The sequence below is a fragment of the Pithys albifrons genome, chromosome 5, assembly GCF_047495875.1.
Source record: "Pithys albifrons albifrons isolate INPA30051 chromosome 5, PitAlb_v1, whole genome shotgun sequence".
NCBI lineage: Eukaryota > Metazoa > Chordata > Aves > Passeriformes > Thamnophilidae > Pithys > Pithys albifrons.
The window spans coordinates 69,354,437-69,377,635 of record NC_092462.1 but is presented as its reverse complement, the minus strand read 5'-3'; the positions used below and the strand labels follow the sequence as shown (position 1 = coordinate 69,377,635).

The following is a 23,199-nucleotide window of genomic DNA, read 5'->3' as shown; positions in this document are numbered from 1 at the left end:
GCCTTTGCTTGTTATGGGATGCTTTTCCAATTAGTCATTTACTCCAACTTTGGGGTTTTTATTAGACTTTTTTTCACTTTAGCTTTTCTGACCATAACCCAGAAGTCAGTACCCATCAATTTTGTCATTGCTTAGGTGGCATTTCCTTTCTAAAGCAGGGAACAGGATTACTCTCCACCAGTCAGACCAAGATACACATCTCAAAACAGCAGCATGGATACTGAACACATTAACACCACAGTGGCAATGCTCTGTCACACTTGTAAGCACAGGATTTTGGGCTCAAAACCTGGAAATGTTTGTGCTAAAGGCTCAAAAGCTTCAAAACTGACCCTGAGAAAAGCACACAAATACCAGTGCCTTCATTTCTGGTTCATCAGTGTGCTGATCTACTAGAAACAAAGCTTAGTTACATAAGCCAAGACCAAATTGATGCAAATCAAAACCAAACCCTTTTGGTTTTCCTTGGGAGATTTGGTTGCAAATGTGACTGCCAGTGAGTCTTTGCAGCCAGATGTTAAACGTTTGTTCTACATATGTTAAACAAGCAACTTCAGCCTGACAGCATCTTAAAATATGGATTGCCCATGAAATATGAAATCCCACTTCAACAGCAGGAGACTGCATTTGTTCTTTTGCAAGTTTTCGGCAACAAAGCTCTCAGAAGTGTCTTTGCTGGGAAAACTTGCAGCTTTAGGCCTGATTTCTGTTTTGTTTCACAGAGGGAATAGAAATGGCTTTACCATCAAATGAGTTGTAATGGGTGACAGTTTTAGCTCTAAATGTTCACGGCAAAAACCTTCCACTCTTCCATGGAGATAAAATTTCACTCTCTATATCGCTCCTTGGGTGCAGACCTGCAAATTTCAGTCTTCCTTGATTCACAGCCTCCTACCATTTCCCCAGGAGAGGTGGAGGCTGCTCTGTAGACCTGAAGGAATGGGGGACAGGAACTTTCCACAGAGCCCATAAACCCAGCTGACCAACCGCACTGTTACTAGGTCAGATTAACAGTGAACAGACAGAGACCGCTGAGGAGGTTTATGTCCAGGTTCACTTCTGCCCACTATAGATTTCCTTCTTGCAGCAGCTAAAGTCTTGTCTTGCTTTCTGAAACCGTGCAGGGATGAAGGACTCTTATCCAGGAGCACAGGAAAGGCCAAAACAGCATCCAGCTGGAATTTAACCTGCCTTGAACACACTTCTGCCTGTGCTCAAACCAACTCCTGCAATATAGCAAATACAATTATATCCTGCTGAAGACTTCCATCATCACAAAAGCAAATAAAACAATGGACACTTCTCATGTTGGACTTCGGCAAAAGACATTTATTATTATTATTATTGTTGTTGTGTTGCTGTTGTACCTCCTCTGCTCTGCCCACAGTGGTGGCATAAATGCTGTTACCATATTGTAGCTGATGATGCCGGTGTACAAATCAAAATCCATCTTAATTTCAAACTCCATTAGAAACATAGGAAAAAAGATCAACATTTCCGAAATGTAAAGGGAAGAATGGTATGGAAAGAATTTTTTTTTTTATTTTTCAAGCTTCCAAGACATTATTACAAACAACAGAGAGCAAAGTAAAGCTAGAAATGAAATACTTGACAGCATCTGTTTAAAAATTACAGCTAAGGAACCTAATAAAAGTTGAATAAACAGTTACTAGAAATAAAAATTTTTACACATATGATATTTGTCTGGGATTTTTATTTCTTCAAAATAATTCATACAAATGGTTACAGTCACAAACATGATTTTAACCAAAAATATTGCTAGCCTACCACATTACCAGGAAGGAATCAATGTAGGCAATGAAATGCTGCTACTTTTCAGTAGTCTAGTGCCTTTTCCAGGTACCACCAATAATATATACTTTAACTGGTGACAAAAAGCACAACGCTCGTTTATACAAAACCTTTTTTTTTCCTCAAAATCTCTTTGCAAGGTTGTCTTCATTTTGAAATAAGGGAATTCATGCCAAAATCAGGAGAGAAACTGTTTTTCTTTTGTTTACTAAATTATTCTAAAAAATAAGACAAGCAGGTAGAAAAAACAATGCACTGTGTGGCGTAGAAAGAAAAATGGGAAAAATTCATTGTCCTGAGAAGTTTGCCAACTGCCTCATTTTTGGGCATGTCTTAAAATATAAAAGAAAGGATTTTTAATCTCAAAACTGGTTTGTTGAATGCCTCCCTTATGTTTTTCCTTGTTGACAGCTAAGCAAACAAACCCTTTTTATGTTCTAAAAACTGTACACAGACAAGTACATTCATGATATAATTAACTACTAACTTCTCTTGCTTAACAAAGAACCCATAGGACACAGAAACAGTGAATCAGTCCACTGGACAGGGACAAACTACGATTTATACGGAGGAAAAAAATGTTTCCAAATCTTCTTTTTTTGTCTCCCACCTTTTCCTTTTATACTGTATACTGGACCAGTTTCTAAACCAATAATCGTCTCCTCCTGTAAGTTCATGGTTTTGCCTTTAATCAAAATCCAGGGTTTTGTTGGGGGTTTGCTTTGTTTGTTTTCCACACGCTGCAGTCGCGCTCTCCGCCGCTGGGAATGCTGTTCTCATGGGCTACAATTGGTCGCTGGGGTGGTCTCTATCAGCCTCTGGTTTGACAGTTTGGCCGGGGGAGGGAGCGTGGGGCGGGTGGGCTACAGCAGGGAGGCCGTGTGATAAGGACATGGGGTTGGGGACTATTCCTTCTACTGCCGCAGGTATGCCAGTGGAAGCCACGCTGACAACGCCTGGGGGATACCTGCTGGGAGGAGAAAACAGGAGCACACATTAAAATCAGCAGCTGACTGAGCACAAAGCCCACCCTGCCTCCTCCTAGAGCTACAGAGGTGCTTCTTTTGTTTTCAGACAGGGAGTTTAAGCTCCAGGTAAAACACCATATGCAGATGCTGCTCAATAAAGCAAGAGATGCTGTATTTTGTATTGCTGTATGGCCAGACTTCGTGAACAAAGATTTGGGAAGGGCTCTCCCCACATGCCCTTCCAGCCTGCACAGTGGATTTTTTAGGTGAGGCACAGCATGTGCAGAACTGGCCCCACCATTTAAGTCCTGAGGTCCACCTGCCATGGCCGAGTGAACTTGGACAGTGACAGTGAAGTCCTTGGGACTGTCACAGCACCCGGTACTGACCGGGGCTGACCCTGCTGAGCATCCGAGATCTGAGGGGATGGGATGGCAGGGAGGCTTGAACTGCCAGGGGATGGTCCCACTGAGACTGGAACTCAGGTCCTTGGGATTCTGAGTCCAGACCGCCCTGATGCTGTATTTTACCCAAATGAGAAATAAAGGTTTGCTAGATTGTTTCTTCAGATTTAACAGCATAAGTGACAGCACAGCAAAGGAAACAATCTGGAAGTATTGCTCCTCTCAAAGTATAAACTCCACAAGAAGTAATTCTGGTTGGGTCCATGCAGTATGTGTTCTTTATGACTTTTCCTCAAGTTGACCTTCAGGGATTTTTTTGCCTCTTTCACTAGCATAGAAATTTTAAATTTTCTTTATACTACCCTTGCAGTCCTAACTTTCCAATAGCTCGTCCAAAAAGCAATCATACCCACGCTCTTAAGATGATAAATTCAAACCTACTGCATCTGAGTAACTTTTTCAGCACAAAGCTTGCCACTGCACTTGTCTGAAAGAGAACCAGTACTAGTTATACAAAGGACAGGTGCTTTAGGCAGACTTCAAGAAAGATGGTTTTAAAGATTTCTTACTCTATCTGGACAAACACCAAGCCCTAAATATTTTACAAATTCAACAAAAAATCACTCCCTGATTCAGCTTGATTTAATGATGGCTCTGATGTTATCAAGCTAAAAAAAAGAATCTTGCAAGTCTACTGCTTCAATCCTAAAGTTCAGATGTGACTGATGAACTCTTGTATTTCACAATGCTGGACACAAACAACAGCTACACATGAACTTAAAAAAAAATATGTTTTCTTTTTTAGTCAAATACCTCAATACCTATTTGCAAATTATGCCATGCTGGCCACTTACCACTGACCCTTTGCCTCCCCATCTCATCATGAAGCTGCACACTTATTCTCTCCTGATGTATCCTGCTCACCCAAGCGTCCTAAAGAGAGCATTATCCCTTTGAAAGTCTAAACACACAAACCTACCACTCCACTCACTGCAGTTTTTGCTATCCCAGCATTTACTCAGGAGTGCATTGGAGAAAAGGCACTTGTAGGCTTGTCAGGCTTTTTCATCCATCACATTATTCTGCTGTTGATTTTCTCCTCATCAGAGTTCAACGCTGAACTTCACCCCATTTCTGCAGCACCTTTTCTAAGGCAACACAGGTTTGTGCTGCTCACCCTAAGTTTCCTCAAACTGACAGAAAAGTAGTGGAGAAGTTACACAAACCTCAGAGGAGGTAAAAAGCTGGATGCAAGCACTTTTGCTTATTTGTTTTTCTTCCACCACAGAACCATCATGGGAGCTGCTTTTTGCACCCACTGTGCCAGAGGGGCCCAGCATGGCCATCCAACACGGCACAGGGACAATGACACCACCACACACCAGTCTAGCTATGCTGGGAAAGATTCCTACAGACCACAAGAAGACCACAGTACATGTGGGATGGATAATCAGGATGTGACAGATCACACCACCTGTAGGCCAGATAACTTTGTTCCCAGTTGTACACATATTTACAGGGCTTCCTATGCTAATTCCTTCTCCAGAGAGGTTCCTTAGAATTAATTTGCAGTTGCTAATGGAATTAGTTGCTTGTTTCAGTAACTCCATTTGAATCATATTAATCAAATTTGCTTCAATTCCTACGAAAACTGTCAGACAGGGTATTGTTTTACTTATTCTGATTTAATTTTGAAACAGCTTATCTGTTACTCTAGGTGCTTTGCAAAACACAACATGACATAAACTTCCATTTGGAAGTCCTACACAACAGCTGTTCCCAACACAATCTCTACTTTCTAATAACATCCTCCCTGAGCATCAACTCACTGGAGCTGGGAGCAATCAAGGAGAGCACAAATTCTGCATTTTCCTCAGGAAGAAAAGCCAGAGCCTCCCCTTGTAAAAATGGGCAGTGTTGAATTAGAAGCATTAACAATTACCTTATGGGCACATTAAGCAGATCAAACTACATATTCTGTGTAGAAAAAAATCCCCTTGGATCAAGTTATGATAGCTATGGTTCCACCTACCAGCACCTCTCCTCAGGTACAGATTTCCTCCTGATTTTCAGTGAGATCCAGAGGCCCTACAATTGGTTGTGGCAGCAGACAAAATGCACATAATGTACTGCCCTACAGAAACTATATTTTACTTGACAACTCCTAGCTCTACTTTGCCATTCTGTTTTTGCAATATTTGTTCTCTTTCAAATTAATCATCAGTGTTGTTCAAATTCCTGTCTCTGAAAGGAGGGCAGATAAATTCAACCGCCTCTTCCCATGAGCATTTCTATTCTACACAATTTTCCCTTTTGTTGCTATTTAATGCTTTTTCTATTCTTAACCAGCAAAGAGATTCCCTCCAGCACTTCATGAAGTTTCTCCCTATCTTCCTCCTCTGGCAGCAGTAAGACATTTTCCAGGTAAAACATCCACTGAATTAAATTTTTGTAAAAGCAGAAGCAAGAGATCAATTACATCTCTGTTACTTCATGGTCTTCCTTCCCACATGTAGTCTTAATTTAGGAAGAAAAACCCAGTAACCCTCTTAATTAGAACTGAAAGGCAACTTTAATTTCTGTTAATTTGCTGTATTTTTTAAACTGCAGAAGCACCTTGAACTCACTATGTCAAGATTTGGTCGAGTAACTGAGTCTGTCGCAGAAAAGGTTAAAAATTTAAGTGCATGCTGTTATCATGAATTACAGAGTCTGACAATCACCAGTGAAATACCTCAACTTCTGAATTGCCAAAATCCAGCTATTCTCATCCAAGTACTTCTTCAGTACCCAGATATTCACAGAATGGCTTGGGTTGGAAGGGACCTTAAAGATTGTCCAGTTCCAACCCACTGCCATGGGTAGGGACACCTTCCATCCACCAGACCAGGCTGCTCAGAGTCCCAGCCAGCCTTCTCATCCAGCCCTCAGAAGGCAGGAAAATCTATCAACATGTCTGTGAATGGTACAATCACTGTTTACTGGTTGTTAAATATCACTTTGCCTCTGACCTGCCTGCTCTGTGCCACAGGAAATGGCAGAGGGTTATTTAAGGCAGCTGGTAACAAATACACAGCAATAACACAATATACACAGGGTACATTATGCTGCTTCACCGAGATCACTACAAATAATTCCTTCCCAGTAATATTGTGAATCTTTCCCCATGGGACAGGTCCTGTCTGCATGACCTTTGGTGTTGACAGGGCATCTTGCATTTCGCACAGTAAATGGTTTTGTTTTCCACAGAACAGGGTGATTTTCACATCTAGATTATATTCTGCTGATGAATGCTCAGTGTTCTTGGCTTGTGATAATATCTGATCATTTGAGAGTTCTATCCTACATCAAAATACAAGTAAATGATATAGCCAGAATAAAACAGCCTCATTAGTTTTAGTTCACCAGAAGAGCTATTTGCATTTTTTAACATATAAATTATTATCCCAGGTCTTATCTTCTAATGCAATTACATGACTACGATACAGTTATTAGCACATCTGAAACTTCACACTGCCTGTGAAAGACTCCAGAACTCACTTTGTCGAACATAATCTTGGATTGCAAAGAAAAATTTTGTTCAAACAATCAGTTCAAATGCTGTACTTAATCCAGGTAGGAATTAAGCATCAGCAAACACTGCTATTGAAACCAATTTCTTCATAAAACCTTAGCTTCAAGTGCTGCATATTTTGTACTGCACACAGTAACTGCTTTCACCCACACTCAAACACTATTCTATCACCTCTCAAAAAGAAGCTTTTAAGAAATATTCTGTAACTATTCTGCCTAAAAATTTTCCAAAATGCATTTTCCTTTGCATTTGAAAGCAACTGTGAACTCAGAATTTTACAATTAATTTTCTTTATTGAAAAAAAGTGACTGAAACAATGTCTTAAAGTCATTCAGTTCTGTGTTTATCCTGCTTAAATTGAATACACATGGTCTTTACCTTGTAAATCATTAACTTCCAAAACATTCCTAAGTTCAAATTAATTTCTGGCTGTGAGGTCTGCTTCTGGCTGGACTTGTGACCCTCAAAATGAGAACAAACCCCTGCATTTTATTTGAGCATGGAACCCTGTTCTTAACTGCTATGATGGGGTGGAATTATTACCCCCCCAGCAACACCTGCCTTTAAGCCACAATTACATTCAGCCACACCCTCACTACGCCAGACTGAAGTCAATGGAACCAACGTGGAGGAGAACACAACTGCTTGAACTTCTAATTTAAGCAAATAAAAACACTCTTCTCTGATATTTAGGGCTATGGGTACTTTTTTTTTTTTAAATCTTCATATTACATGACATAAACGCATCTTGACCAAATCCAAGTTATTCTTTTCCTTCGGTGCATTTATGGCTACTGATAAAGGGGTTATGGCAGAGGGTGGAGACACTTCCCCATCACCTCTCCATCACTTTCTGATGAGACTGTTTGAAGTCATTTGGACACAAGAGCTTTTGCCTCCCTTCTCAGCAGTGCTCAGCTGGGTTCCCATAAGGAGTTAACACAAAATGAGGAATCCCCTCTCTAATAAAAGCATAGGGTAGTGATCCTGAAGAAGGACAAAGATAAGGTGGATGTAATAAGGACAGGGGAAAGATTAGGATAAAGAAGCACTGTCCCTTTCCTGAAGGCACCAAGGGAAGCAGTTGTTTGGAGCCTTCTCAGCCACTTTCATCCTACTTATGTATAAACACCATACTGGAAGATAAAAAAAATTGCAGATGTTTTTCATAAATAAAAATTGTCTGAAGCTGGATACTAGGAAAAATCTGCTGCTAGAACAGCTGCTAGGGATAAAGGACAGAAAGACTCTCAAGAAAATAAAGTTAACTAAAGAATGTGCATATTAGATATAAAAAAGTGCCCCTTTCTATTAATTATTAAGACCTGCTTTCACAGTTGATTGAGAACACACAGATCAAGTCCCTCAAATGCTTCTGCTTAAAAATTAAACATATAATTTAGAAAATGCTATTTTCAACATATTTTCATAATCACCACAGCCTGTTTCACTCTTTTCAATACTGAGTTACTTGTGTCTGGAGGCCACAAACCAACATTAGAATAGTTTATTATTGAAGGTCTGTCTGTAACCTACTGCTGCATCATTACCTTCAGCAAAAGAAACATAAATTTCCACTGCACTCATCAGAGATGACCAGAGTAATTTTACTGGAATAGACAAACAAATGTGTACTGTTCATACACTAACCAAACAAAAGAGATTGTAAGAGGAATGATACTTACATACAGCATGACTGACTTCAACTAGCAAAACAAGATTACTCTCCTGAATTCAACAATTATAAAAACAATATAGCTGGTATCTAATCCAAACCCACTTCATTCATTAATAGGAAGGTCTTCCATCTATTCTAAATACCTACATCTGAATCAAGGAGCTGTTTCTCCTGCATCCCCAGCACTCTTACCTGTATGCAGCACCATTAAGCTCTGGATGAACCACTCCAGGATCCATGCTGGCCCAATGTGTGGCTGCAGTCAAATGATCTTTGTTAACACAGTTTTTCAGACTGTCTGGAATACGACCTAAGATGAAGCAAGGGAGAGAAAATAAAAATACACAGAAATTGCAGGCTTTTATGCTCTTAATGTGCTTGTTAAAAACATTTATATAAACCTTTGCATATTTAAATCAATACATAAAATGACACTGAGAGCTTGTTTTTGATCCTCACTGTTCCCCTTTTGCCTGGGACTTAATAATGGCCAAAATGCTCTGCATAATTTTGATTTCTCTGTCTCTCTTTATGTCTTGCAAACAGGGTCTCAATACAACCCAAATCAACAAGATTCATGCTCTCCATGATGCTGTACCTTGAATGCAGAGCATGGCTACCACTCAAATTCAACAATGGAGCCTCCCACTCCCTGACTTTAATTTTGCACCTTCTCCTTCCACTTGTAACAGCAATAAAAACACTTCTTGCAGAATGCAGGATTCTGAATGGAATTTTGCCATAAACCTTGATATGACCAACACATTCTCTCTGTCCTCCTCACCTTCCCCTTATTTATTTCAATTACTCCTCGCATTTCTTTACTATCACATATTAATCCTCTGCCATCCCTTTCATTCCTACAAAAAATGAAAATACATGAGAAATTCCCTTCTTCATTTCTTCAAAACATTTGCTCAACCTCTGAAGTATAACTGAAGTTTTAAGACTGATTCACACACACTGTACAAGCTTCTGTCTTCTGCAGATCTCCACTCCTGCAACAAATGATATCATTTTCTTCATGGCAACAGAAATTTCCACCTATTTAAATGGGAGGGAGATCAATTGGAGCCAGGGATTTTTCTGACACCTGTTTTAATTTATCTTTTTCTAAAGCTTAATATTACTGTGCATTTGCATAAACAGGTGTAGAAAGAGGTAAGTTTGGGTCGTCCCTCCCCGCTACTGCTGGCAATGGTCCTCCAGAAACACTTTCCAAAAATGACCATGTGCCGTCATTAAAGAATTCAGGCTTTTGTCTCCAGCTTCCTACTGGAAATTTGATTAAAGACTTCACTACTCTTTGCCTGTTCATTCTATCCATCAGCCTTGCCACAATGGGGCTGTAAAAAAGCCTTTTCACAAAATTGCTTTTCATGTAGTGGATACCATCAAATATTTGTTACTCCATGACTTGCACTGACATCACTAAACTTGTCACATCTCCTGTGCACAAGCTGAAAAGGTGGTTTCTTTCAGTATCAGAGAAGATGAGGTATGTGCCACATTATGGGTGAACTCCCACCATTCTCATTAGAAATCATATTCTAAACGTAGCTGAAATGTACATTCATCTCAATTTCTGACAAAATTGTCCACAAATTTATACAGTAATCTGTATAAATCTGTAATAATCTGTCTTCTTCTGATGTTCATCCTTCTTAATCTTGTCTTCCTCTTTGCCCCTCTCATTTTTCATTTTGTTAACTTCAGCAGGTATGTTCTACTAGCCTCTCCTTAAAAACCAGTACTTATTTCTTTATTGTAAACTTAAAATTATTTTTCACTTGCCATGCTTGCCTTCCCCTTACTTCCACTACTGTTTTCAGTGGTCCTCTTTATTTCATACTTGGAATGCTTTCAAGTTTAAAACTATATTTAAAAGTATTTAATCTTTGCTTATTATTTTTATTTTATACATCGCAACATCACTGACTTTTTGGCAACAGCATAACCACTTAACATCTTTATCATCAGATGGTGGTCATAGCCTACATTCCTGCACTGCACACCTTTTTCCAATTATTATCCCTCTCTAACTCTCTCTGCTGTGTTCCCCTATGGCTTTCATATATCCATCTTTATCCCACATTTCCTGTATCTTTCCTACATTTGTTTCACTGCAATTCAATGTCATTTTCACCTCCCTAACGCTGGTTTTGTTACTACAAACCACATGCCAAGACTGGAGTGCTGACAGCTCCAACACTAATCAGTGATACAGATCACACACTTTAAGGAACTGCAGGTCTGCCTTCCCAGGCACGTGTGTCAGGGCTACTGCACAAATTAAACATAAAAACAGTTCTGGATAGCTCTTATTTAGTTTCCAGAGCGCAGCCTATTAATGCTTATTTGCACATTAATCCTCCCCCAAGCAGTATCGGATGATGGTTCGTGCAGTCTCTCCCAGAGTTATTTGGGAGCAGGGAACAGTTATACAACACCCTAACAAACAAATGCACTACTAGAGTTCTTCTGGAGTACGAGCACAGGGACCAGCTCCAGCAGAGGGATGGTCAGGCTCTTTAGGTAACCTCTAAAATGGAGAGAAATAGTCCAGTAAAGGACAATTCAGATCAGGAGTTTAAGAGGGGCCTCTAATTAGCATTGAGGAGAATATTCTTTCTGCACAAGCTATAAATGAAACTAAATTGCCCAGGCTCTCTAGGCACAAGCTGGAGGGAAGGCTACTGCCAGTGCTTTTTGTACAGCAGAGCAATGTGTTGGCACTGAACTACTCTCAAGGTGACACAGATGGCCCTGCATGTCTGCAGAGCATTCTGACTGTATCGCCAAGGGGGAAACAGCAAAGTCCAACTAAAGAGAAAACATTAGTGCTTAATGAATCATTTTCCAGTATGAAAATCCTTCCTTTTATTTTAGGCTACAAGGGATTCAAACCAATGCCAAATGGCTCAGTCTTCTCATTTTATTTATTAGCAGTGCATGTTTGAGACATAACTGTTTTCTCTTATGTGAGCAGTTTACAATTACATGGTAGTTATATAACAAAGACACTTTGCCCTTTAAAATGCCACGTTTCTTTAGCAATGCTATAAAGACAGGAACATCTAAAACAGAATAACCGCCCAACAAAATATTTTGATATAGAGAATGAGAACTGCTCCTCACAAGTGTAAGGGGGAATACAGGAAAAGCTAAGGAAGATAGCAGCAATACCTGGGTGACTTGCAGTCAATACTTACATGCAACAAATTAAAAAAGCAGGAGATTTTTCACATGTAAGTACATTTCTCTTGTATGAAAAAGGTATTTATTTTCAAGTGATTGCATTCCCTTTGTAATTCAAAGAATCTCAAAAATGACCTGTTACAGTTCTGAGAATGGAATCAGTGGGCATTTACTCCTTTCTGTGTTCCAAATACTAGAAATGGTGAACAAAACCTAAGGCCGATTCTTTCCAGCATCTTCCAAGACTGAAGGAAAAGGTTTGTTAAGAAGAACAGGGAAGGAGCCAGTAAGGTGAGTCGGTACCTGTGATCGCCCTTCGGATCTCTCGCGCCGCTTCCTCCCGCATCTCAATCGAGGCTTGTTCACTGTACCAGGCTGCATGTGGGGTACAGATCAGGTTTGGTGCATCCTTCAAGGGGCCCTGACTAAAGCTAAATGAAGATTTAAAACAAGATCAAATGACAAAAAAAAATTGAGGGGGAGGGTGAAGGAAGCGGGAGAATCCCGATGGATTTGCACATACACAGATTAATTTTTGTAACAGAAAAGAATTGCATTTCTATTCCTTGTTGGGTTTGTTTATAATTCTGTCAGTTAATTTAATACACTACTCATGGTATAAATAAGCAACAATCACCTTTTATAGACTAAAAGGGTAGAACCTAAGTAGAGCAGCAACATTAGCTTCTGTCCAATGCACTGACTGTAACTACAGTCACTGCCACTCCAGTTCTGAGGCAGAAATACATAAAGCAAAACCCAAATTAAATCAGAATGCCATTCCATTTGTCCAGTTCATTACAATTTTACTTTTAATGAATTAGCCAACAAAGCTCTATTCTGTCAATGTGACATTCATTCATTTAAATAAAAAAATCTTACGATTATTTCCAAATCAGAAATGCGGCCGTCAGCACACATCAGGTTTTTTGACAATTCAGTTGTTATTTTTCTGTTATTTCCAGCTATTTTTTTCTTTCACGTTCCTTTACAGAAACGCCACAGAAAGAAGGAAATTTACTGTTGATTTTCAGGGAAGGCAATGAATCTGTGTAAAGGTGTTATCACAGATACAGGGTAAAGAAACTGAAAATAATGGAAACTTGCTCCTATTTCTTTCCAGTTTTAATACTCTTGCAGCCAAGTGTAACTACAGAACAAGTATTTTAAGACAAAAACCTGCTTTCAGAGTTGGTCGTAATTCAAAAAAGAGACGGATTTCATCTGTAGTTCAATAAACATCAGAATATCTGGCAAAACTCTGGAATAAAGAGTTGCATGCTGCGATCAGATAGACATGCAGCACTGAAGCCAAAGGAAATTGTGGCTGTAATCCTGCAACTGAATCTCTGCAGATGGCATCTCCATGCAGTAAATGGGGCTTCCTAGAGGTGCAGCGGGCTGCTCGTGCAGATCCCAGCTCGGAATTGGGAGGAATGTATGTAGCTGGAAGTCCCTCGAGCTGTTAAGACTCTGGCTTTGCACAGCACTACTGCATTGTAATCACTACATTTAGGAGAAATGAATGCAGAGTATGCATAAATAAAATTAAATACTTGTGATGTGGCATTGTGCCTCAGCAGATATAAAAATTCTGACTAAAAGGGTACTATTCTAATTGTTCAAAGCTACTATTCCCCAGCCCCAGACTGGTATGAGAGATACTGTCCTCTCTCCAGTCTTTGCAACTTGTCCTTCAAAAACTTATGTGGATTGTTCCAGTTAAAATTAACATCTCTTCCTGTCCAGAATGAAAAAGGCTTGTCACATTCAAGGACTAAGCTACAGCAGCCTATTCTCAAGGACATATGAAATAGGCTCATTTCTAATTAGGAGTGCTGAAATCGCAGTGCCAATGGCACTTAGGGGAGTGGTACATTTCAGCCTTAAAACACTGGACTTCTCAGACACTCAGAAACTCAGGATTGTGCTACAAGCCCTGCTGCTGACAGCAGAGCTACCACTCCCCTGATAAAGGGTAAAGCAAAACCAGATCTGCACTCTGACAGCCTTCCTTACCATTTTTTGCAACCCCTTACATTTATGCCTATAGAGGCAGTCTGGACAAAAATATGTCTTTTCCTTCAGGAAGGTGTCATAAAGCAGTCATTTCTCATACCACACCTCAACTCTTTGCCTTTGAAGGACTCTGTTCAGACATCATCATCAGTTGCCTGTGGAGTTGGATCAATGACAAAGGTGCACTCCCTTTAAAGCCACGGCCAAAGCCATGCCCAGGACTTGCACCAAAGCCCCTCCTATTTCTACTAAATAAACCCATTGGATTTTTTTCTTTTTAAAGGAATTAAATCATGGATATAATTTTTTTCACTTCTGACCACATCCACAAGCTCCATCTACATTTGCATTAGTCCAGTGCTGCACAGATTCATGTTGCTTTGCTAACGAGTCTTTTGCTACCAAAGAACGGAAAACTCAGTTTACTTGTTGCTGTTGATTGTATCATGCACTAGGACTTAAAAATAAGAAAGTGAACAAAATAAAATGAAAAGAAAAGGAAAAGCACCTGAATGGTTCTGACTCATGTACATCTAAGGCTGCCCCTCGTATCCTTCCTTCCTTCAGGGCCTGTGCAAGTGCTTTTTCGTCTACTAACCCACCTCGAGCTGTGTTGACCAGGAAAGCCCCTTGTCTCATCTAGGGAAAGTTAAAAACAAGAATGATGAAATAAAAATAAATGAAATAAAATCGCTGTGGCATTATTTTTTACTCAAAAGAAGCATCCATTACAACAAAGGCTATTCAGCTGGTTTAAATTGTAACAGTTGTCTTCCCTTTCCACTGGAAAGTACCACAAAATGTGATGCTTCTAACATAAAATGCTATTTCACAGCACTTAATCACCTTTTGTTTCTTGTAAGTAGTGTCTTTTAATAGAAGCGTTGTTTCAGATATTGTGCAGTAACATGATCAAAAGATACAACTGTGCATATGAAAGTGACAGATCATTTTATGCCTTTTCATTTCACTGTGAAATTGCATGAGACAGAAACTACAGCACATTCTTAAACAAATTCATATTTTGTGGCTTTCAACTTTCACACAAATAAAAGCCTACATGATTTTTTCAGAAAAATCAATGCTTTTGGATTTTCAAACACTTTTCCCTTTAGTTGCCAAAACACAGTAGATGTATGTATTATTTATTTTTGTTACTTCAGCTTCCTCCTCCCCTGTGAGACTTTTCAAATAAAAGCCTAAAGAATTCTTCTATTATTCAATTAAAAGGCATGAAAATGAATTTGGTTGAGAACACTGTGTGCCCAGGAGAGAAGCTGTGCTGTGCATTGTGCAGATTAGCATTGTAGATGACACTGTGTGGGGAGAACTAGGAGAATTTACACCACAATATATCCACAACTTGAAAACAAAGTGGCAGTTTAAATAAGAGAGATGGTACAGAAAAAAACATAAATTACTACATCCTGCTTCCAGCCACCCTAATACTTCATCTTTTACCAGATGTTTCAAACACTTCTGTGCATGAAGACAAAGCATGTGAAGAGCAGGAACCACGGTGAAGATGAATTATAAAAATCTTTTTTTTGTACTGACTCTGTCTCTGACCATTACAATAAGGAAACCCCAAGACTGTGACATCAACTCAACTACTTGAAATCTACACATCAAACTAAACCTTATGTCAATAGATCCTTATGTTGAAAGACTGATTCAAAATGCCAAATTTATGAACAACAAGGAGGTCTGAGTGAAAGTCAGCTACGAGCGGGTTTTTTATGAGATCATAGGGATTATTAACATACATATTCTTGCAGTATTTTATAAGAAAAAACCCACTATATTTTACTGGCCAACTCTCCAGGTTTAGTGTGGTCCTGCCTCTCTCCATTTGCAAATTCCTGGGCTACAGAGAATCATCCATTGGTCTGTACAGCAAAACCAAACTCCACTTACAGCAGCAGAACTAAAGGATGTTTCTCTCAGTTTTATGTAATTACCTTGGGAATCAGAACAGTAAATAAAAGGGTACATGACCTTTAGTGGGTTAGTAACATGACATTCCTTATGGTAACTACCACTGCATCTGCAATACATGAGGCAGCTGTGAGAACTGTACCCAAACCAGCACAGGGGGCTCACCAAGGAGACGATCACACTTGCTGTGCCATACAGGAGCTCATACACCCTTCCTATCTTTGTGCAAACCGATAACTTGAGTTTAAACGAGATCTTGGAGTATTTATATGCCCTCTGAAGGACTTGAAATTTTTCATTAAAGTGAACCCTGCAAAAATCTCCTGTTCAACCTGTCCAATAACCTTGCTTCAGTTTTCATTTCAGGACTACTTACAAAACTCTAAAACTAGTACTAAGAGAAGTTCAAATCAAACAGAATATGGCTGCATAAATGCATTCTAGTGGGAATGAATTCTGTGACTCATGATAAACTGTCAGGGTGGATGCAGCTGGAGATGATCCTTAACAATGAGTGCAAGCTTGAAAGAGCTTCACAGCTAGAACTGCTGACAGTTGTTAAATTCACCTACACTAAACCTGCACAGCTGCTTTAAAAATCTATTGTGTTTAAACTGCAGTGCCTTCTTCTCCAATCTGTAGAACTAAAGATGACCTAAACTCCTCTTAAGAGCACCTGATTATTGTAGGTTCAATGAAATGCTCCTGTGAGGTACTCTGGGACACAAGGACAAGCAGGATGGCTAGACAGAATGCTGACTAATTCAAGGGAAAAGCTACTGAAAGGCAAGACTGACACCAAATATTCAAAGACATTTTAAGGTTATGTAATTTCCGATTCTAAACAAAATTCTGGGTGAGACTTCAGTGAAATGAGAAGCACCAGACTTCTCTGTATGTTGTTTAAAAACTGGTTATTACATGAGCATGCAACACTGGACAGAAGTGGCATGCAATGCTCTTTAGACATTTTAGGCCAATTCTAACACCTGTCCACCTAAATCATGATCAGAAGACACAAACTAAGCAGTCAGAGATGTTACAATTTTATGGTTTTTGCATCAGCTTTTACTATTCAGACTGCTTCACCCAAACCCTTAACCAAAGCAAAAACTATCTTCTAACATTTTAATCCTTGCTTTGATCAGAAGAATAACAACCAGCAAGATAGATGTTTACAATATACCCTCCAGTACACAGAGTTTATTACAGCATTTCATTTCAGATGTTATTACTGAGTTTTAACATGTTTTGTTTTGTTTGTTTCTCTGACTGATGCACTAAGCCTTCTCCAAAGCTCAACACAGTTTTCCACCTCCACTCAAAAACTTCCTGTGATTAACTGGCCCCAGTTTCACATCTGCTGTATAATGAGTGACCACTGCTCAGTGGTCCCACTGAATTCAGTAGGATTCTATTTGGGTCTAGATGTCTGTCCGCAGAGACATCCAACCATGTAATAACCACTGAATGTACCTGGGCACACAACAAAAGGGAATGTTCTGGGCAGGGTGACAGAGTAATGTTCCCTTAGAGGTTCCATTTTAAGCTTAATTTCTTTGAATTTTAAATCCAAAATCCTGATTTTATGTTGGGATGGATTTGCAAAATCCCTAAACTCTCAAATCAAGAAGTTGTGGTATATTATCAGTTTTTTGCCGTGCTCAGTCCTACATGACTGTGGGACATTTTCAGTAAGTATTTCAGTCCTAAAGTTTGAGAGTAGTCGATGCAAACTATTTCTCAAAAGACAAGCAATTATTTTACTGCAAAATAGTGCTACTGTCATTGTTTCCAACATATACAAACACTATATAGATAAGTAACAGAAAAATCAACTATTCTGTCTTAGGGTTTCTTTTCCTGTACAGTTTCCATTCTTACACCTCAGTGTTTTATATCTCACTGTCACCTACACTGAGGTCAGAGTCAGAAGCCAAACATTCAATGAAAAAGTTTACCATCAAATTAGTCAGTAACAGAGCAGTTAGTAAACCTAGATTTTGAAATTATTTTAGTATTACCTAAAACTTCGGGGAGAGGATAGCACTAATTCCAAGAAACGTTATTTTTCCCAATAACACAATGCTGTAAACGAGCTCCATCCGTGAAGTGCTCTGTGAGCATCGGGACTGAGCACAGGGGGGAGCCATTTAGTCACAATCCTTAAATTGCATTGAAAGAACTCAAACTGAGGAACAGGAGTGAAAGGCAGAATTGCTACCTAAAAATACACACGTAAAGGAAGTAGCTACTACAAGACATAGAAAATAGTTTTACGTCAACGCCACTTTATAAAATCTGAGTGACATTAAGAAGAGCAAGTTATTTCCACAAATGCACTATTACTGAGACAAAAAGACAGTAAAAGCAACAATACATAAACCACCAGCTACTTTCTAATAGCTATAAACCTGTACCATCTCAAAAGCAGCAAAAGGGAAAGAAATTTCTTTCAAATGAGAATGTGCCCATTTACATAGAAGAGTTGGCAACCAGCACGGGTGTGGAGGGCACCCACAGAGATCATTACCTGCTTTATGGTGAAGTCATTAATAAGATGATGATTGTGTTCATTCAAGTTGCAGTGCAGGGTAACACAGTCACTGTGGAACAGCAGGTCCTGCAAAGTGTTCACCCGCTGCAGGCCCAGAGCACGCTCCATGCCATCCGAGAGGTACGGGTCATAGAAAATCACACTGAAGCCAAAGGCTTTGGCACGGAGTGCTACTGCCTGCCCAACACGCCCTAGAACAAGACAAACATGCAATGAGAACAGATGTGAAGCAGCTGGTGTGAGGCAGTCTCCTCCTTCCTGATGGGAATGCTTGTATCAAACTATACTGCTCTGTAAGCAACTGGAAGGGCATAAAACAGAGGCAGCTCCCATCCCACTCAAAATCATCACTAAGATCAGAAATGGCACATCTGGACTGTTTCACACTGCCTTGTTTGGAATAAAGCAGGAGGTTTGCACCTTTTGTAAGCAGATATCTGAAATGCCAGAAGATATCACGTAATCTGCAATAATCTGTGAAATACAAGGCCTGCCTGCTGGGCCTGTTTATGGCAGAGCACCACTGCCTGTGAATACATCCTGCCAAGGACTTACTCTTACTCATGTCAAACCAGCTGGATTTAATAAAAAGCTATAAAGTTAATCCTCAAAAATGGATGCAATGAGAGATAATTTGTTTAATCTGAATGCACAGAATCTCCTTTCTGAACTAGTATTTTCTTTCATTTTGAATAACACCCTTCCAGCATTAAAATGCCTACAAGGATCCTGTCATCAAAGGCGTAAAATAAACTTTATTCAGCTACCTAAATCATAAATAAACATATGGCAACTAGTTAAGAAGAGTGCAGTCCCACTTGGTATTCACATTGACCTTTGTCTTTCTGTTCCACTTTCCTTACTGTCACATTGCAGAGCTGTGCCCAAAACTCCATGCCACATGCACCAGGAGGGGTGTATTGCCCTTTGACACACTACCAGTAACACAGAGAAAAAACCTGAGTACATCTAATGAATTACAGGTATTGTGAAGAGCAGGAACTAACACACTTTTCAAGCTAGAAGCTTACACACTAAATACATCAGAGTATTACAAACGTGGGATAAAGATGTTTCAAAAGCATCACCTGACACATCGTAATAATAATGTCTCATTTGGAAAAGGAAAAAAGTCAACAAGTTTGCATTTGTAACATCTGAATTTGTTCAAAAAAGCATTAAATTAACCCAGGGAAATCCCATCTCTCTCAAATTGTGCTTGAAGGGATTTCCCCCTGCTTCTCAGTTTCTCTTTGAATAAACTTGAGAAGCCACAGGAAGAAAGGTTTTTTGTTGATCATTTAACCTGAACACAGGAATTCTGCAGTGTTTGGTGACAGATGTGCTTGGAATATTAAACAGTATGTCAGTCTGACAGGGGCTTTCCTTTGGGGACACCAAGTTATAATACTCCTCAAAATCTTTTATTTCAATACTTGCATGCCTGTTATTTGTTTGCTTTCCAAGCTGTTTTTGTAAATTTGAATTAGAAAATTTTCAGCACAAACACTGTCTTATTTTCAAATTTTGGCATGTTCACAGCTCAAGGAGTCAGTCACATAACTGTAAACATTTTTTTTTAAGCAAAGCAAATAGCTGTTACTCCAGCTCCATTCATTTTCACATGTAACATTCTGTCATCTGTTCTTTTTTACACTCTTCACAACACTAATACCTGAGGGGATTCACGACAGTGAAATCTCTCACAACAGACCTTCCAGTTCAAGCCACACTCCCCATTCACTGCACCCAGGCCAATAAACCAAAGCCTTCTTCAATGGGCACAAGTTTCCTTCAGAAACACTTGGGAATCACCCTTGTACTTCTAACCAGAAGTGTCTAATTATAATCATTTTACAGGATAAAACTCTTCTGCAATTGACAATTCATATTTAGTCCCAGTTGTTACACACATAATTTGTCAATTCCTTTCTAAACTGCAATCCAAAAATACAGTACAACAACAAACCTATGATGCTTTCTAACCTTTCCAAAACCACTCATATAATAGAAGACTCTCCTGGGCATGAAGGGTGGCTCAAAACCTACTGGAGCACATCACAGGCAATACAGCACACAAATCATGCCACCTTTAAGACAACTCTATGTCAAGATAATATAGAATTGTTATGAATACTCATGGCTTTTTCCAGGGAAAGCAAAATCTTAAGTTTAAACCACTAAGTGAACTTCTTAGTCTGTAGTGTGAGAAGAATTTTCTGCATTCTTCTGAATGTTGCATATGATTACAAAAAAAGCAGAAAGCAAGAAACGCCGATTTTAGAAATTAGAGATTTGCAAGAAGTTCTAGCAAGGTCCATGCATCATCTAAAATGAAAGACTAAAAACCACCCCAGTCTCCTGTTACAGTCTCACCCATCCACTCCCCCAGAAGTCTCCCAACTCCCCCCAAGTGTCTCAATTTGTAGGTGTCTCTGACCTTGACCCTGCCAATGACCTGACTGAGTGAGAGTACAGCAGTCGCAGTTGCCAATGCCCCAGCTCAGCCCTTGGGCAATGAATGCTCCTCCTATGCTGTATTACAAAGTTTATAAAACAATACTGTGGAAATGTTGATGATCTGCCTAAAGACTTCCAGGGAAAGAAAATGTGCTTTCACTTAGCAGCTCTTCCCTGCCTATGCAACAGTGATGGATGGAGAGTATGGGTAATTTTTCCTCCTTCTTGGAGAAGTCTGCAGTGTGGATAGTGCTGTTTCGTTACATTTCCTGCTGAGCACATGAAAAGAGCCAGCAGGACTACTAGGAGTATATAATTTATTGCATGGTAATACCACCCAACACTTAAGCCTTATTGTCTTATAATGCAGGTTAGTAACTTGGCCAGCACCTACGCAGGACCACAGGACTCATGAGGGAATACAGCAGGTGAGGAAACACAAGACTGAGTGATGACATTCACTATGATGTGGACAGAAACTTATTTGGAAGAATTTCACCTTTCTCGGGTGAGGAAATGCATTAGCTATTAGTCATCAGCATTTGTCACTGGAAGGAAAGGGAAGGGAGTGTGACTTCACTGCTATAAAATTATCACTAGAGCAGAACCAGGTCCACCTATCTATTCACCCAAGTACTTAGAAGCAGCTGATCATAAATATTTTTCTTCAAAAAACCCAAAACCTGTATGTCTGAACATAAGATGAAAAGGTAACTTTTTTTTTAAATGCAGAGCTTACAAGCAACACCTGTGATACATCACTTGAAATATAGGACACTGGATAGTAATAAAATACTAGAAGTGACAAAGACAGCTGTTTGATGATGTGATATAATTATTTATGTAAGGCTCAAAAAATGCCACACTTCACAGAGACAGAAAGAGGCTGTGCCCTAAAGAGCTCAGGGTCTAAGCAAACAACACAATGACGGATGGGATCCAACAGGCACGTGGAGGAGGCATTATGCTGCTGAATCTCTGCTTATCTTCAAGCTCAGTACAAGAAGAGGGTGAGAGATGGGGTTAACTTTAAAGGAAGAGCACAGGGTAATAGGATTAAGCAGGATAGACCAAGTGTCAAAGCAGGAATATGCATGAGAGAAGGCAAAGAAAAGAGAGTGGGTGATGGAAAGAAGGCAAGTGAGTCACGAAACTTGGCTAGACCAGTGAGTAAGTGAGAAGCTGAAACTTTGGAGGGAATGACTATGTCATTCCCTAGCACAGAGACAGGCAAGAGCTAGGGGGTGTCTCTCTTTGGCAGAACAAGAGAAAAGCCCAGGAACAGATGCAAAGAAGGCCTGGAGTTGGCTGTTGCAGCAGAAAAGTGATAAATTCAAGCAACCCACTGGTGAAGAGACCACAAGTTTAGACAAGAACAGAGAAACACAGCTGTGGTCGAGAGGAGATGATCTCAGACACACGTTAACAAGAAAGGACAGAAACAGCGACACTACACAGAACTATAGAAAAGAACTTAGGAACAGATGACAAGAACTGTTTATTTTGTGTGTAATATATTCACAGCCTCTGAGTGGATCATCACTTCTGACACTGATATGTGTAAATAATAAAATAATACACTGAGGCAAAACTCCAGACATGGAGAGAGGCCACTAGTAAAGAAACACAACCTAAGGACAACAGTCTTTTGAAGTCTTTTGGTTGTAAGTATCTGTTTTAGCTGGAAACTAGACACAAGTAGCCTCTTGCAGTGACCTGTACTAGAAAAGTGAGTAGATCACAGCCTAAGTGCTCACACAGAAAATCTAGTACAGCCACATCTCCTAAGTCCACATTTTCAGTCTTGGTTAATAGAGAGCTACACAGGAGATTGTTAGAACAGGGCAGAATCAAAGTGTTGTGTCTCGTCACACACACGCACAAGAAAAAGAGTTGAAATTTCCATAAGTGACTTTACAGTTGAATTTTTCCTTGAAATGGTGAATATTCTATTGTAGGAAAAGATAAGAGGCACAACAAAAGGCTAGAGAATGACAACTGGTCAGTAACTGCAGCAGATGTGTGCCTTTAAAATCAGACTTTGCTGGGTTTTTTAAACATACCATGCACGAGAGGTTTGCTTTTTGTAACTAAAACCAAAACCCAGCATTTTATAAAGCTTTATGCACACACTGGCAATCTTATCATCCATTTGTTTCTCTACACTTTTCAGTCATTCACAACAAAACCAACACACAACATTCACTTAAGGAAGTCAATGATGAAAGCCTTTTTCTAATCTCAAGTTTGAATTTGTTCAAGGAAAAAAAAATATAAATCCAATGACAACAGGACCAATATCTCCAGCAAATATGCACATAGCATGTGAGTCAAAGCTTAGGTTTCAAAAACTAGGTATGCATTTCCATTTTGGAAATGCTACAGGCAACTGTCAATTACTTATGTACAGATGCTGACTGTGAGTTCAATGATGATTGTGTGTTCAAATGAGATGCCTAATCACATGGGTATAGATTTGAGAAAGTAACTTCATGACTAACTTCTTGAAAGTTGTATTTTAAAGGCAATTCTCTGATTATGAAGATGGTTTTGGTGTATTGAATAGTCATCTAAATGAGTAATACGTAATG

General features: G+C 39.5%; 1 protein-coding gene across 9 annotated transcripts in view; it reads right to left on the bottom strand.

Moving 5' to 3' along the window:
• Nucleotides 1–1,697: 1,697 nt before the first annotated feature.
• The window catches only part of CTBP1 (C-terminal binding protein 1), a 244,199-nt gene continuing 222,697 nt past the window's right edge, over nt 1,698–23,199 (bottom strand). For 8 of the 9 annotated variants that reach the window (XM_071556980.1, XM_071556976.1, XM_071556977.1 and 5 more), the window contains 5 exons: nt 18,125–18,339; nt 14,162–14,292; nt 11,938–12,065; nt 8,629–8,746; nt 1,698–2,782 (listed from right to left, as the gene is read on the bottom strand). In XM_071556980.1, coding sequence (XP_071413081.1) covers nt 2,596–2,782; nt 8,629–8,746; nt 11,938–12,065; nt 14,162–14,292; nt 18,125–18,339 — 779 coding nt within the window. In that variant the 3' untranslated portion in view covers nt 1,698–2,595. The remainder of the gene's footprint in view (nt 2,783–8,628; nt 8,747–11,937; nt 12,066–14,161; nt 14,293–18,124; nt 18,340–23,199) is intronic. The other variant, XM_071556978.1, reaches the window with a different exon arrangement.